At 44.3% G+C, this 17,114-nt stretch overlaps 2 protein-coding genes across 8 annotated transcripts in view; one reads left to right on the forward strand and one right to left on the reverse strand.

Moving 5' to 3' along the window:
- The window catches only part of CDC73 (cell division cycle 73), a 476,174-nt gene that overhangs the window by 239,385 nt on the left and 219,675 nt on the right, over positions 1 to 17,114 (forward strand). The gene's annotated exons all lie outside the window — the stretch shown is intronic.
- The window catches only part of B3GALT2 (beta-1,3-galactosyltransferase 2), a 73,842-nt gene continuing 56,901 nt past the window's right edge, over positions 174 to 17,114 (reverse strand). For 2 of the 7 annotated variants that reach the window (XM_030205692.1, XM_030205689.1), the window contains exon 2: positions 174 to 1,850. In XM_030205692.1, coding sequence (XP_030061552.1) covers positions 455 to 1,717 — 1,263 coding nt within the window. In that variant the 5' untranslated portion in view covers positions 1,718 to 1,850 and the 3' untranslated portion in view covers positions 174 to 454. Of the gene's footprint in view, positions 3,058 to 7,946; positions 8,585 to 17,114 lie in introns of those variants that run through there. The other 5 variants (XM_030205685.1, XM_030205691.1, XM_030205686.1 and 2 more) reach the window with 5 other exon arrangements.

Consider the following 17,114-nt stretch of genomic DNA (forward strand, 5'->3'; position numbering starts at 1 on the left):
TCATTTTTAATTGTATTTAAGGAAACCTGATTAGAGAGAGGCTGTTTCTGCCATAGAAATGAAAAAGGTCACACAAAGCATGTAGAAATTCCGTCAAACATTGAGTGTGACTATGGACCTTAATCCAGCTGTTTATAAAAATACATTTTGTTTGGATAGGGGAAAAATATCCTCAGGTATACTTTATTGGCACATAAATAGCAGGTGTATCACCAAGGTGTGCATGCTGCTTATTGCACATCGTAACACACAAAATCTTGTATACAGTTTTTCTGTTTACCTTGTTGATAAACTTCATACCCTTCTGAAATTAAGAAAAGGAGAATATTCAATCTGCAGTAAATTCTTTTTTTCACTGTACATGCTTTTTGGTGATATTTATACAAATTGTACATAAATACTTTACAAAGAGAAGGGGAAAGTGAAAGGGACCATCCCGTGCTTTTTTGTTTTTTCAGTGCAGCTTACGATGGCGATACTTTCCAGCTTTTTCTTTTGCTGCATTGGCACAGGCATTGTGCTTATTTTGTTGTAAATGGTTCCAATATTTGATCAGCTCACTGGGCTGGAACTGATGGGAAGTAATTAGGTGACTGTATTTACAACTGGAATATGAAACTCGCCAGTGATTAAACACAAACTCGTTGGGTGGAGGCATTGGGTCAATTCGCAGTTTGGCAAGACAGATGCCCACGTACACATCCTCCAAGTGCAAGCGACGGATGCTGAGAGAAACTTTAAAGATCTTTTCCGCTAGGTCCCCAGAAAACACATAACCGGTCCCAGAGCAAAACACAGGGTAACGCTCACTTGGATACAAATCTGGTGGCATGTACCACTTGCTATCCTTGTTTCGATTAGGTGCATATCCTCTCATCAAGTACCCTGTGAAATAGTTGTGCCTGGGTGGCAAGTCTGGCTTCAGCAGCTTATGTATCAAATACTCAGTATTGACAAACATGTCGCTGTCTGTTTTCATGACATACGAGATGTGCGGACAGTAGGTGGCAACCCAGTTCATACCCATGAGTGTTTTAATAGTCAAATTGTAGTAAGTGTCTAAATATTCTTGTTGAATAATATCATGATATTGTCTGCTCTCTTCCAGAATGGCTCTCTGTAAATATTCATTTGACTTAATGTTTAAACCCAACATAAAAATGCGAACAATTTGAATACCAGATGCCAAGCTTTCATTTCCCCAAGTTTGACGAATAGCTTGTCTGGCATCAGTTTGGCCTGGTTCTGCAGCAATAAGCAATATTAGAAAAGGATTTTTCTCCTTGCATTTCTCAGGTTCATTTATGATGTATTTAAAGTAGGAGCTTGGATGCCCAGTGCCTTTTTCATTGTAAATGCTCCCATTGGCCCTGAGAGTGTTCTCCAATCCAGTAACCCCTTGTGGTGACAGCTCCGTGTTGTTGCTGTTAGTTGCTGCCTGAGTCCTAGGAGTTTGAGGGACTGCCTCTTTCCATATGTTTCTAAGGGAGCTGTTGGTCTCACTTCTTGTCGACTTAAATCCTCGTATAGTGTAAGCCACAGGGTTTTCTTTGAATCCAGCTCGCCCTGGCAGCCAGTCATGATGGTTACAGAACAAAAACATAGCAAAAAGAAATACCAGTGACAGAAGCCCAATGAGGTGGGTACGAAACAGGGATCTCTTATTATTCCAAGTCATCTTAGCAAAGCAGTAGTGTCGTCTCCTCCACTGAAGCATGTTGTAGGGATCCAGAAATAATATGTAAGAGAATGGTGGTTCGGAGGGACCTTGCTGTTTTCCTCCTCTAAAGGCTGTTATTTTTCAGTGGCCATCTCCTCGTTTTCCCAGTTAAAGTGGCTCTCTGCTAATGCTTTCAAGATAAAGGTGAAAGATGTTAATAGACATGATTTTAATTAGCTTATTTGTAAATCAATAGAAATGCTTTTGAGAAAGATGAGTAATTTATGTTTATACAAAGTTTTTAAACTAGTTTGAAATCGATATTTTTCTTTAATACAAATGCATAAAAGAAAAAACATGAACAAATGTATTGATAAGAACAAAATTGTTCTATTTAAAATCCTAATTACTTGACCTCAAGAGATGGAAGGAACCTTATTTGATATAGCAAAATCTCTTTTACAGTAGGAAAATGGTAATTTTTTTGTAAAAGCTCTCTATGCTGCTAGTGATAGGTTCGTATCCTTTTTTTTTAGCTGCCTAGTTTATACTTTTGTATACAAAGCCAAATGACTTCTTCCTCTAGGTATGTTATAAAGCATTTTTTTCTAACATAGATGAGAAGACCCTAGTACCAGAGGGAAAGCTTAATGCTATGCAGTGAGGAACTTAACAGAGTTAAAGGTCTTTCTTGTAAAGTGTTTATGTATCAGTAGTGGGGCAGACTGTCCAAGGCTGGTTAAAACAGTCTTCTGTTATTCACGGTCCACAGGATGGCATTATTTTCATTGGCTTCTTACTGTGTTCAGAAGGTCAATGAGAAGATGCACCTGTCAAAATTAATTTTCCTATTCCAGTAAACTCACTGTAGAGGCCTTCAGTAGTAGCAAATGAAAGGAAACCGCTATCACCCCTCCTACTCTTCACCTTTACCTCCGTTGTTGGAACTGGGCGTATTGAGAGTGGAGTTTGTCGTACAAATCAAAGGAGAAGGTATTAGGCATTTGAACTCTGAACATTATTTTTGTAAGGGTGATTCCTTGAACAGAATTCCTACACAAGCCAAATCTTGTGGTGCACCAGACTTAATTTCTTTATTTCTTCTGCCTCATTTGCATGGAAAGAGCCCTTTCTTTTAGGGTCTTAAGAATTCAGAAACTCAGACTTGTTTCTTTTGGGTTTCCAAATTACTGGACACTTGAGAGCTGTGTCAGCTTGTTCCTTCTCTTTTGTGATGGTGGTGTATAATATAACAGCACTTTTTTTTCTTGTGCTAGACCACATAAAAGTTGGGTTATGCATATAGCTTTCATTGCATAGAAGAGATTGGATGACTCTTTTCTGCGTTGCAGTTTCTGAATCCTGTGTTTCACTGAACAGTTCATGTAGACTGGGTCCTATTTAAAAAAAAAAATTAGAGAGGTGGTATTTCATCATTTATAAAGCACCCTGTCAAGTCCTGTTTCTCACACTATAAGTCATGCGAGCTTAGGCAAGCTATTTCACCCTGTGTTGTCCCAGGTACCAACTAAGGGCCCTGATTACTAAACCGTGCTAGAGATATGCTAGCATTTTTATTAGTGTGCACTAACCGTGTAGATGCCCATAATATTCCTATGAGCATCTACACAGCATGCACTAAAAACTCTAGCGCATCTTAGTAAACAGGGCCCTTAATTTGTAAACACTCTGGAAGGGTGAGAGAGAATTTATCTGAACTGTAACTGAGCATGAGTATGGAAAAGAATGTAAGTTAAAAATTCAGATCCATAAATTGTTCTACCAACTACTAGACCATTCTCTGTCATATAATTAATCTGGTGTCCTATCTTACCAACCAATATTTAGCTTCTTGACTGAGGAAAAAAGTTAGAAGTTTGTAACTAATTACCAGAATTAACCTAAAAAGGTTTTGTTTGGTAAGCTAATTAAGCTGACAGATCTGCATTACACAGCTGGAAAATATTCACGAAATGTTTATATAGAAACAGAGCTAAACCAGTAAGTACATTGGTTCTTCCTCCTTGACACAGAGGAGAAATAGAGTTCATGAATATAAAGGTCAAGGGAAGATGAACAGGAGAAAACCATGTGCCTGTTTATTTAGCAGTGAACCTCTTTCAGATTAATAACTGACTCATTTTTGCCTAGAAAAGTGATTTGAACACAGCAATTCCGTTGCACTCACTGATAGATATTGAATTAATGAAAGAGGAGATTTCATGAGCTTCCACTAGAAGGAGCAAGAAGTGAAGATTTTAGATTGTGCTTGCTAACATTTATTTTTAATTTTTTTTTAAAAGGTGATCTGGGAGGAGGGGGACTCAGTTATATTGAAACCTCCCAGTATTTTATGCTGGGTCTGATTTTAAAAGGGAATGTTGTGAATGGCCCATTTCTTATTGTCTGTTTATAGTTAAATGTACATTTCTGCAGCAATCGTGGGAATGTTAGAGCAGCAGCTGCACACAATAATATATATATAATCATGGAGTGTTTATTGGTACAGTTTTTTTATTTTTACTGTAAGACCAAAGTGCTGCTTCCCCCACCCCTTGGTGGAAACAATAATAGGGCAACCAGGACTAATATTTGGTAAAGGAATTACTGGTTCTGGTTGTTTTACCCTATGCACAACAAATAAATTTATGATGGGGATCTTATTCTCTGGTCTTTTAAATGGATGCAACAAATTCAACCTTCCAGCCAGCTATACTAGAGCTGACCCTATACTGTCAATCTAGGACCCCTTTAGTGTTAAGCAGGCATCCTGAAACGCAAGCAGTAAATCCCAGCTCATGCAACCTTCTGCATGAGCATTGCTCACGATAACACTGCCATCAACTGTGACACTAATTCAGTGTGCAAGGAAGCTCCTCGCAATGAGGGGTGTGCCAGCTACAAAAATTGCAGCTGCTTTTTGGTCTGCACTGGCCTTTCTGTAAGGTTCAAGAACTACCAGAGCAGGTCAAGACCTCAGGTCCGTGAAGTCTGACATTGTATTTTTCATAGAGGTAAGTTAGTGGAAGCATGTATAGGCTGGTCTATCCCATTATACCCTTTCTACAGCTGTGGCCATGTGTTCTGTTATAGACTTTATATTCTGTGTAAAGCTCCTGAGAGAGAATAAATGCCCTAGTTAAAAAAATGTTCTGTATATCAAATCAGGTTTAGTGTTTGTTCACAGTTTCTTGGATTTGAGGGATGCAACGTTTTTAGTTTAAAAAAAAAAACAAAACTGCTTCTTCCTGTGACTTATTTGTTTTCAGTCAGATCCCTAAAGCGTGTTGCATTATGTTCAAGCAGCTCATGAAAGAAGAATGCAAAAGAAGAAAAGCAAGCATTCTTTGCTGTGTACTGTTTTTGAATATGGCTCTTCTATCTGCCAGTTCTCACTGTAGACATGAAGTCTGCAGTGAGTTTGGGAAGAGACTAGAATGGGGAAACATCCTGTCAGATCCATGAAGGAGCTTTGGCAATATCTTGGGGCCTAAAAGGAGTCAGAGCTTTAGCTTTGCATCCAAGTGCCATGTATGTGACTTATTGTTCACGGATTAATCAGTCAGTGTTTGGGCTGTGTTGATGTTGAGAGTTCTTGCCTCCTGCCCAGCTCTACATTAAGAGATTAAGGGGCTCATTTTCAAAGCACTGAGACTTATAAAGCTCCTTAGGTTACTGTGTAACTTTGTAAGTCTCAGTGCTTTGAAAATATGCCCCTCTTAAGTTACTCTTTGACTGAAGGGGGTGTATATTTATAGAGCATTTTTTTCCTATAAGATAAAGATGGGAGAAAAGCTGCCATAATTGACCTTCTTGAACATGAAATAATGCCCATGGTTAAGAGGTATGTAGTCCTAGGTCTCACCAACACCTTATATCCAAAGCTTTTTTTCATTTTAAGGAGAAATCTCAGATTGAGGTGCAGAGTACAGAATAGGTAACCTCAGTTTGGCTTCAGTGGGACTCCATGTTTGTGTGTGTGGTTTTAATACTGCTAACAGGAAAGTTACACAAATCATGCCCCAGTCAATCTTTAGTAGGTAGTCGGTCCCCTTTAATGATAAATGTTGTCATAATTTAGCAGTTTGGAAGTGATTTCTTTCATTCATTTATAGAGTAGTTTTGTAAAACCTAAGTGGAAAAAGTTTATTTGAAACATGGTTTTAATGACAAAAGATTAAATGTGTTTAGTTTGCTGCTTACTGACAGCTGCGGCATGCAGGTTTCTCTGGAGAGAATGAGAATAAATTAGCAAATTTCTTCTTTGTATTTAACTTCAAAGTTCAAAGAGAGGAGTGCAACAACTTTCCTTCACTAGGGATTTAATCTTCCATATACAATTGAAAGATTTTTACATTACATGAAAGGAATGGTTTATAGATTGTCTTATTTCAATCTCCCCGACGACCTCCTCTTGTATGCAATATGTAATAATCTGAAGTGTAATTCCATTTGTACTCTACACAAACTGTAGTTATACGTTTGGTAAGATAAGGGTCAGTGGGAAGGCAGTTACTACAGATTCAGGTATTCATAATTTTTGCTTAAGGCTTTTAAAGGCCATTATTTTATTTTTCTTATCCCAGCTTTCAAACCTCTGGTAGATTCTAGGAGTAGGGCAATATCTGATATTAAAATGCCATATAGTGAGAGCTGGGAGAGTATCAGCTTTTTAAAGGTGCATTGGGGTCAGTTTTTTTGTTGTACAGTCTGTGTATTTTTGTTTTTTCCTTGTATTTAAATTGTTCAATTGAATAGGGACATTTTAAGACGGAATCCTCCTCTGAAAATGTGCTTGTGCAATGTATGTATTGTATCCTGAGTGAGCACTTCATTAGAGAGCAGCTATGAGCCCTTCTTGCTTATTTCTACAGCTGTTGACTGTAGGAATTTCATTATTAGGGCCTAACATCTCATCAAAACACTGACCTGCTGTAATGAGAAGCACACAATATCATCCCCAGAATATTTGCTCTTCTCATTCTTAACTCCTTGATAGCTTGGTATGTGGCGTTGTGTAAGTTTTTCAACTTAAATACTTAATGTGTACATGTGTGTGTTAATGCTTTCCTGTTTCTAGAGAATGATAGTCCAGGTTTAAGTACAAATATACAAATCATTTGCAGTGAACTGAAGAAAGGTGATTAAACAGAGCATCCTAGCGATGACCTTGTTACATATTTCAGTAAACCTGTACCGGCTTTATTGTGCTATCCAAGTTTTTATTGCATCTTAGTGTTGACCAGGGCAAAGCTAAGGCATTTTATTTGCCATCCGTTTAATGATTTATTACATTTTATTAGATTTGCAGCTAAGCACTTTCATTCTGTGGGACTGTTAAAATTCCTATGGTTCTGTATAGCACACAGTAATGAGTTTTTTCTTTTTCAATTTATTTTAACTATAGAATTTCAAAAATTAGGTTACCAGGCTGATTCAGATAGATAGGAAAGAGAAGGTTAAAAATCAGCATACGTTGTATACTAATAGCTTAGGAATAATGATCTTGAAAAAGAAAAGTTTAAAGTAAAAATGTTGCTGTATTAATCAGGTAAACAACTTCTAGTGGACCAGTGTAGATAAATGAGCACCATCTTGAGTGAAATTAAGCTACAAGGCTTCCTTTGTTGGAAGCTCTGTGCAGTCCAGTGCTACTAGTGAAAGATGATGGCTAATCCGCCAGCTGGTAGCGTTCCTGTTAGATTTGCCAATGTTTTGTTTTATTTGCTTTAAATTGGTCATAGCTGTAGTTGGATGGCGTTTCTCGGAGTTAAAGAACATAACAGGGAATGTTAGAATCCCCCCCCCCAAAGGTGCTATTTAAATAATGCAATTTGACTGTATCGTGTGTTTTGATAGTTCTGTGCTCGGCTTCTGGACCAGTACTTAAAGAGCATTTTTAGATCAAGATTAAAAATGCCCTAGTTTAAGGGAAGCTTACGATCCATTTCTGCTGGAGGCAGTACTGTTAATTAAATCTTTTCAATATGTTATAATTCAGTAGTTGCAGATCCTTTCCTCTAGCCACACTCTCCTTCCCTACCCTCCTTTTATGGGTTCAGGGAAAATGCATTGTAAGCTTTCTAGTTTTATAATGATAGTGGTGTGTTCTGTATATAACTTAAAAAAATAAAATGCTAGCTTCACTGGATGTTGGAGGAAAATTATCTGGCAATTGGAGAAGTGTTTTGCAGTGCTAGCTGTAAAATCTTCATGGTTAAAAAGGGAAACCCCTCCTCCCTTCCAACAAAAATCCCCCCCACTAGGAGACAAGATTTTGACATACCTTCCTCAGTCAGGCCATTCATGGTGACAAGATTATGCCGGCTGAAAATAGTTTGGACCCGCCATCACTTCAGCGAAAAGATGCTATCGAACATGCGCACATCCCCTGGTAATCTGAACACCGTGAAAAACATTTGCAGGGATCTGTCTGTCCATCTGTCTGCTTGTCGCTATGCTGCTTCTGCTGCTCATGTGGGCTCTGGGTTTCTCCCTTGGTATTTTTTTCCCCCCCCTCACAAGATGCAAGCAGCACAGTTTCGGCTTACCATTCATCGAATGAGGTGTTTGTCTTTTGCTGACAATTGATGCATTGAAGCTTTTTATTTTTTTTTCCTGCCTCCACTCTCTCTACGTCTGGTCTTTCCCTTGTTGGATAATGCAGTGCTGTATCCTCTCCTCTATAGTCATGACTGAGATTTCACTGACCAGGAATGGGAAGTAGCAGTCCAGCTGTGTTGCCTGTGAGAAGGGGATTTACCTCTCCTCTTCCTTTGTTGCTAGGCAGTTCCTGTAAGGCTGTTTGTCGCTCTTGTTGGCAAGGGGGGCTTTGGTCTATGAAATGCAGCCCCTGCTTCTTCAGCTGCTGCACAGGCAGGAAGCAGCTTAAATGTGGGCTTTGACAGATGCTGTCTTCTGACAGAGCAGAATTTAACGTCACCGCTTGGCTGAATCCCACGTGATTGTTTGCATGCATTTCTACTAAATCGGAAGGCAACAACAGGGTTTTATTGGGCTTGGTTCTAATTGATAGATGATATAGCTGAGGCTGGTAAAGTAATGGGTGCACGTTATTGAAGTGGGCTATTTTGTTAAATGGTTAACATGTATTGGGTTTATATATATATATATATATATATATATATATATATATATATATATATATATATATATAATTCTCTGTGGGTTTGTACCTTAACTGGAGACTTCATGCTCTGTTCTGTTAATTCTGCAGATTTTTGTTTCACACATTGGATGATGTAAAAATGTTCTAGATTTGAAACCACTCTACCATCAGAACAGATTTCATAAGGAATGTCAGATTTGCTCTTTTGTTGCACAGAGTGGAGGGAGTCATGCAGTTGTCAGCACATATGTATTAAATGCTTGTTTTTATACCTTAAGCGTTTTATTTTTGGGGAAGAGGAGGAAGGATGTGCCTCGTAGATTCCTCTGTCCATTTTATGCTTCAGTCTGTTAGTGGTCTCTTCTGGCATCATGACCCTTTATTTGCAACTCCTAATGATCTCTCTCTCCACCCCCCCTCTTTTCAACTGATTATGGTGGTGGTCTTTGACTGGTCTGTAGACCAGACTCCTGGCAGTGAATTGAACCTAGACTCTCAATATGGAAGTACAAAGCACTATTAATGGGCCACTGCCTTACTTTGTTAAATCTGTGAAGCTTGGAAGGGATTCATAATATCTGAAGATGCTTTTTTTGCACACCTTTTAAGATGAAAATTAAACGTTTTCATCAGACAGTGAGAACAGCCATCTAATCCCAGTTTGATTTTCTTTTTGTATGTGTGAATTATTAGAATCATATTGTTTTTTTTTTGTATTCTTTTAAACAGTAATTTCTGCTGCATACTACCAGTATTAATACGACATAATTTGCTTTTGTATGATAAATATCTCTTGGATGGAGAAAGAATGCGTTCATTCTTATTTGGCCTTTTTTTTATATTTGCTAAACTGTGCCTACTTCGAGATCCTGCTCTTTCCAAATTGATCCTTTTAGCTAGTGTATCAGTCATTCTCATAAAAGAACGAGAGATAGCAACACAGGAATGACCACTGGTGTCAGTGTTGCCTTCTGCAATTTCTCTCCCAGGTGTCCTGCGACTCTAAACCTTCAAAATTGAGCTTATTACACTGTTGCTTTGTTAGCATAAGGTAAGCTGTATAACCTCTTTGCACGTTGAGTTGTGGTTGTGTCATTCTATATGCCTTGTAATATATGGGTACTCAAGATGCAAGGAAGTGTTGATCTAGATAGCGTCTGTCATCTACATAGATCTTTCTGATCAGAGGTGTGTTAAGTGCAATACTGATTTCCTTGTCATCAAGCAGATGCAGCCATTACAGATGGGTTGTGTCCATCAACCAGCAGAGGGAGATAGAGAGCACACTTTTTTCAGTGCCTCATACCAGCTTGCTCCACTACCTCTCTTCAGTATTCTCTATCTCCCCTAGCAGAGTGGCTGCAGCTTCTTCGAGCTCCATCTAAAATCTGCCTGGAGGTTGCTCCTGTGCTTTTGCCAGTTGTTAGCAGGGGTGTTGGAGGCTATAGCAGCTTCACTTTAAAGGCACATAGGTTCGCCCTTTCCCTGCCTTACCCATATCTCTGTGGATGTGGACACATTGCTTAGCTTTCCCTGTCCTTCCCCACCAACAGTGGATGCAGGCACATAGGTTCGCCCTTTCCCTGCCTTTCCCACTCACCTGAGCCTCCGGAGTTCTATTTACCTCTGCTTTCCTCACATTTAAAAAAAAAAAAAGTTGCGTCGCGCTTAGACGCTGGAACAGAGGTTTTTCCTTGCCTTTTTCTTTGGTACCGGAGCTGTGATACTCAGTCCAGTGAGGTAAGAGTGTTTTCTGACTCCTCTGGGGTGGGCCTGCGATCGGGGCGAGTTTGGTGCGAACCGCCATTTTGAATTTTACCACCGTTTTCGGCGATGGCTGTGGAGTCAGTAAAGCGCTGTTCCAAGTGTGGCAAGCGCAGATCAGCAGCGGGGCTCTGTAAATCGTGCTGTACAGATGTTAGAGCTGGCCCGAGCATGGTGAGCGACGATTCTTCGCGCTCTGAGCTGGCAGCGGGCGCCATTTTGAATTTACCACATGGCGCGACCTTCGCTGAGATGGAGAGCCCTAAGCCCGGGGCGAGGCCTCGGCGTTAGGCTGATATGGGAGCTACTAGCCCGGCAGAGATCCGGGTGCCCAGGGTGAGTTTTTCTCCCCTGATTTTGTCTTATTAATGCATAAAGCATACATGCTTAAAATAGCTCTCCCACAAAGCCCGGCACGGGCCTCTTCTAATGCCCCCCCCCCCCCCCCGGTGGATTGTAGCCTGGGTATGCCCTCTGAGGCGTTATTCCCTGATAATTGGCAGAATATGAAGCGCAGAAGGGCTCATTCCTCTTCAGAGAGTGCTGCACCTCCATCCCCCCCCCCCCCCCCCCCCGTGGTCGGGCTGCGAGGATTCGGAGGACTCTGGCAGGCCTTCATGGTCTGAGAAGCCAGAGTCTGGTGCAGAAGTGACTCAGGATCTGGACGATCCCTCCGCGGTGAGGATTTTCCACCGTGATGAGCCGCCAGCGCTTATTTCTGATGCCCTGCAGGCTCTCTCTATTGAGGACCCTGCCAGTGGCACAGCCTCCTCTGTGAATCCTAGGATGGCTAGTACCAAAAAGCCTGCTCGAGCCTTTCCTTTACATGACTCCATCCAAGAGCTTATTTCGGCTCAATGGGCTGACCCCGAGGGACCTTTGAAAGTTTCCAGGGCTATGGGGCAATTATACCCTCTGAGTGAGGAGCATGTGGCTCGCTTTGCTATGCCTAAAGTGGATGCCCTAGTCACAGCTGTGACAAAGAGAACTACCCTCCCTGTTGAAGGAGGTGTTGCCCTGAAGGATATTCAAGACCGTAGACTGGAATCAGCACTTAAACGGTCATTTGAAATTGCAGGTCTCACTATTCGGGCGTCTGCATGCAGTTGTTATGCTGCTAGAGCCTGCCTGGCTTGGTTGCAACAGACAGTGGAACAGCCTGGAAATGGAGCGGAGCCCTTTTCAGATGTGGCTCCGCGGATGGAGTCGGCCTTGTCTTTTCTTGCTGACGCCCTTTATGATATTGTCAGAGCTTCGGCTAAACACAAGGAAGTAGCAGTGGCGGCTCGCCGTCTTCTTTGGCTACGGCATTGGGCGGCGGACATGGCCTCTAAGCAAAGGTTGGTGAAGTTGCCCTTTCAAGGCCTTCTCCTGTTTGGTGAGGAGTTGGAGAAAATTGTGAAGGGCCTGGGTGAGGCTAAACCCCAGCGCTTGCCCGAATAGGCCTCGGCCTTCCTATAAGGGTGCGGCGGTCCACTCCTCTTATAGACCTCGCTTTCCGTGAAGCTCCAAGGTACCGACGGGGCGTTCTGCTGTGCTCACTTCTCGTGCCCGTTTTCAGCAGAGGAACTCCTTTTGCTCGGACAAACGTTCCACAGCCACTGGCTCAAGGCCTGGAGGTCAGGGGCGGCCCTCTCCTCGAGTCCTGTCATCGGACGACGTCTTTCCCTCTTAGCCGAGGAGTGGGCCAACATTTCCTCAGATCAGTGGGTCTTGGACCTGATCAGAGACGGTTACAGAATAGAATTCGACGCCCCTGTAAGAGACGTGTTTGTGGAGTCCCGATGCGGTTCTGCCGCCAAACGGGCGGCGGTAGAGGAGACTTTACAAGGTCTGATTCAGATAGGGGCCGTGTCCCCGGTACCTCCCGCCGAACACGGCTGCGGCTGATACTCCATCTACTTTGTAGTGCCGCGAAAAGGAGGGTCTTTTCGCCCTATTCTGGACTTAAAAGAATTAAACAAGTCCCTGAGAGTGCGGCATTTTCACATGGAAACCCTGTGCTCCGTCATTGCGGCGGTTCAGCCAGGAGAGTTTCTCACGTCTCTGGACCTGAAAGAAGCTTACTTGCACATTCCAATTTGGCCCCCGCACCAGAGGTTTCTGAGGTTTGCGGTGATGGGAAAGCATTTTCAGTTCCGGGCCTTGCCTTTTGGCCTCGCCACAGCTCCCCGCACCTTTTCGAAGGGTATGGTGGTAGTAGCTGCCTTTCTAAGGCGAGATGGTATTCGGGTTCACCCGTACCTGGACTGGCTCATTCAAGCAAACTCTGTTGCAGAGAGTCAGCATGTAACAGCCAGAGTGGTCTCAGTACTTCAATCTCTGGGCTGGGTCGTCAATTTGGCCAAAAGTCACCTGACCCCCTTGCAGTCTCTAGAATATTTGGGGGCCAGGTTCGACACAGCCTCGGGGTATGTGTACCTACCCGAGCAAAGGCGGTGCAAGCTTCAGAATCAGGTCCGTCTGCTCCTGAGGATGCCCCGCCCGCGAGCTAGGGACATAGTCCAGCTGCTTGGATCGATGACAGCCACCATGGAACTGGTGCCCTGGGCGAGAGCACACCTGAGACCTCTACAGTATGCTCTACTCCAAAGATGGTCTCCAGTATCTCAGGATTACCAATGCAGACTCTCTTGGCTCCCTGCGGCCCGACTCAGCATGGAGTGGTGGCTCTCAGACAGCATGCTGTGGCGAGGAATGCTGCTGGCGCTCCTTGATTGGTGCCTAGTGGTGACAGATGGCAGTCTGAAATACTGGGGCGCACATTGCAAGGGGAAGCATGCCCAGGGTCTATGGACACCCGAGGAGTCGAAGTGGTCCATCAACTGCCTATTGAAAGCGGTGTTTCAGGCGCTTCTGGCCTTTCAAGTGACCCTGGAAGGATTGGCTGTCAGAGTGATGTTGAACAACACGACAGCAGTGGTCTACATAAATCGACAAGGCGGCACTCGGTGCAGAGCTCTAGCCGCGCAGGCCGAACAAATTTACCACTGGGCCGAGCTGCATCTACAGTTTGCTGTCGGCAGGTCACAGCAACGTGCAAGCCGATTATCTAAGCAGGCATCAGATCGATCCAGCGGAGTGGGAACTTGCAGACGAAGTGTTCCTGCAGATATGTGCCAAGTGGGGCAAGCCCATGATGGATCTAATGGCGACAAGCTCCAATGCCAAAGTCCCATGCTTCTTCAGCAGACGGAGAGATCCTCGCGCGGCGGGGTTGGATGCCTTGGCTCAACCCTGGCCTCCGGGCCTACTGTATGTGTTCCCTCCATGGCCCTTGATAGGGCGAGTGCTCCTGCGGATTCGGCTGCATCCAGGAGAAGTGGTTCTCGTCGCCCCGGATTGGCCCAGGAGGCCTTGGTATGCAAACCTCCGACAGATGCTCGTAGAGGATCCCCTTCAGTTACCTCTGGTTCCCAACCTGTTGTCACAGGGTCCGGTGACCATGGAGGACGCCGGCCGATTTGGTCTTATGGCCTGGCGATTGAGAGGGCGCAATTGAGAGGCAGAGGCTATTCCAATAAAGTAATTACCACTCTCCTGCAAGCCCGCAAGCGTTCCACTTCCGTGGCTTATGCCAGGATTTGGTGCCAGTTTGAAGTCTGGTGTGCTTCCAGAGAGATCACACCCCTGTGGGCTCCTGTCTCGCCGATTCTGGACTTTTTGCAGGATGGTGTACAAAAAGGCTTGGCCTATAATTCCCTGCGGGTGCAAGTGGCAGCATTGGCCTCCCTGCGTGGCAAGGTTGAAGGCGTGTCTTTAGCTGCTCATCCGGATGTGGCACGGTTTCTTAGAGGGGTGCTTCGGCTCCCGTGCGTGCACCTTGTCCAGCTTGGAACCTGGGGCTAGTGCTGAAGGCCCTTCAGGGTGCTCCCTTTGAACCGCTTCGGCGTGCTTCAGAGAAAGATTTGACACTGAAGGCCATCTTGTTAGTGGCCATTACTTCGGCGAGACGGGTGTCAGAGCTCCAGGCGCTGTCCTGTAGAGACCCTTTTCTGCAGTTTTCAGAGTCCGGGGTCACGGTTCGGACCGTGCCTTCCTTCTTGCCTAAGGTGGTTTCAGCGTTTCACCTAAACATACCTATTTTCTTGCCCTCCTTTGTCGAGGAGGAGTTTCCAGAATCTTTTGGGCAATTGCACCTGTTGGACGTGCGCAGGACTCTGCTGCAGTATCTGTGAGTTACTAACTCTTTCAGGACCTCTGATCATCTGTTTGTTTTGCTATCAGGTCCTCGCAGAGGGTCTCCAGCGTCTAAAGCCACTATTGCCCGCTGGCTTAAAGAATCTATCTTTTCAGCTTATTTGCTTGCCGGCCGGCCTCCGCCTAATGCCTTTAAGGCGCATTCCACTAGAGGAATTTCCTCTTCTTGGGCTGAAACTGGAGCACTCTCTCTTCGAGATTTATAGTGCAGCAACATGGGCTTCTAAGCCCTCTTTTGCCCGACATTACAGGCTGGATGTGGCTGCCAGGAGAGACGCACAAATTGGGAGCGCAAGTGCTGGCGCGTGGTGTGGCTTGTTCCCACCCTATCTAGGGATTGCTTTGATTCATCCCATCTGTAATGGCTGCATCTGCTTGATGACAAGGAAGGGAAAATTAGGTTCTTACCGTGATAATTTTCTTTCCTTTAGTCATAGCAGATGCAGCCATGATCCCTCCCTGTCTGATGCTATCTGCTGTAAATCTATTTCAGGTTCTGTTTGTGTTTCCTGGAGATTCCGTCCTTGGGAGAAAGTCGGAAAACAGTCTTCAGGATTCTTGTTCAATTGGAGGATGACTTAATTCCCTCCAGTTTCATGTTTTGGAGGATGAGTTTATTCCCTCCAGTTATGTCTCAGTGGAGGATGAGTTTATGCCCTCCGGGAGGATGTTTCATTCCCTCCATTCTGAGTTAATGCCCTTTGTTGTAGGGCCATTGTTCGCTGTGAGGAAAGCTTATGTTATTCCCATTGCGGTTTGCCATACTGCTTTGGAAGCTTCAAATACTGAAGAGAGGCAGTGGAGCAAGCTGGTATGAGGCACTGAAACAAGTGTGCTCTCTATCTCCCTCTGCTGGTTGATGGACACAACCCATCTGTAATGGCTGCATCTGCTATGACTAAAGGAAAGAAAATTATCACGGTAAGAACCTAATTTTCCCTTTTACTTGTACATTACTTCACTACATCGCTAAAAGCAGATAGGCAGATGATCAAAAGCCCCATGCTGTTCCAAGCAGCGCTCTAAAAATAGCACTGGAACAGCATGAGGCTTTACTGCATTTATGATCAAAGATAATTGCATGCAGATTTAAGCATGCAATTCTCTCTGATCATGGTGTAGAAGTGCGGAAGGATTGTGCTCAGGCACAATCCTCCCACACTTGTTTGACAGGTCTGGGCTGTCAAAAGCCCAGACCTGTCCCCCACCCCGAGCCAGATGAAACGGGAACTGGAAGTCCCCCCCCCCAACACCCCCCAATATCTCTCATATGTCCCTGGTGGCCCAGTGGGCCACATGTCAATCCTCCCACTCCCTACCTTAAGTAGGCCACCTCCCTTCTCCAACTTAAAGTAGGGGATGGGGAAGGGCCGCTAGACCACCAGATGAGGTGATTGACCCGCGGCCTGCAGGGCTACCAGGGAAATGTGAGGCGTAGGGGGGTTGGAGACCCATTGGATCTCCAGCCCCCCCTGAACCTGTCGGGCAGGGGGTCGGGGGACTGGAGGTCCGGTGGACCTTCAGCCACCTGTTGCTGGGGGGGGGGGGTCTGTTCCAGGTTCATACGGGGGGCTGCTGCATTGGGAGAAATGGGGGGCCTGCTAGCATTCAAATACCTGCTGGACAGGACTCACCATTCCTCCCCAGTGGTCTGCAAACCATAACACCAACTCCGAGCTGGCATAGGGTTTGCTGTGGCCAGCGAGCCAATCTGTGTCGTGCTGGTCACTGATAATTGGGGATGAATAAGTTTAGCCCCAAGATGCCAGATGTTGTGCACAGCACACCACTGCCCATGTATCTGCTCATCAGATGCTCCGCCTACTCTGTCACATGGCTTCAACAGTCCATGTAACTGCTCACTATCATCTGAAGCAGAATTGTAGGCTGGATAGCCGGTTTGGACAAGCAGTCCTGCAGAATTGTTTTACTACTTGAGTCAACTCAACCCTCTGGCCCTTCCCCTCCCTTTTTTTTTTAAACCGCCGGGCTCACTATCAACTCAGTTGCAGAATTCATTTATGTTGAGTTAACTAGTGAGTCCCACATGTGAGAATATTATACCTGCTTGTCCTCTGAGAAAGCTAAGTTACCTGTAGCAGATTCTCTTTGAGGACAGTAAGCATATATTCTCAAATCCCTGCTTCTCCCCTTTGGAGTTGTCATCTTAGCTTTAGTATTGTATTGTACTTACCACACTCGAGCATCGGACAGGAAAGTGCCCATGCATGCATGATAGGGACAGTGCCTCAAAGATTTAAAGTGACAGTGCACTTAGTAGTGTCCACACTGGGCTCCATGGATGACATCAACTCCATGCTAGAATATGTGCCTGCTGTCCACTGAAAACACCTGCTATAG

This window comes from Microcaecilia unicolor, chromosome 6, assembly GCF_901765095.1.
Source record: "Microcaecilia unicolor chromosome 6, aMicUni1.1, whole genome shotgun sequence".
NCBI lineage: Eukaryota > Metazoa > Chordata > Amphibia > Gymnophiona > Siphonopidae > Microcaecilia > Microcaecilia unicolor.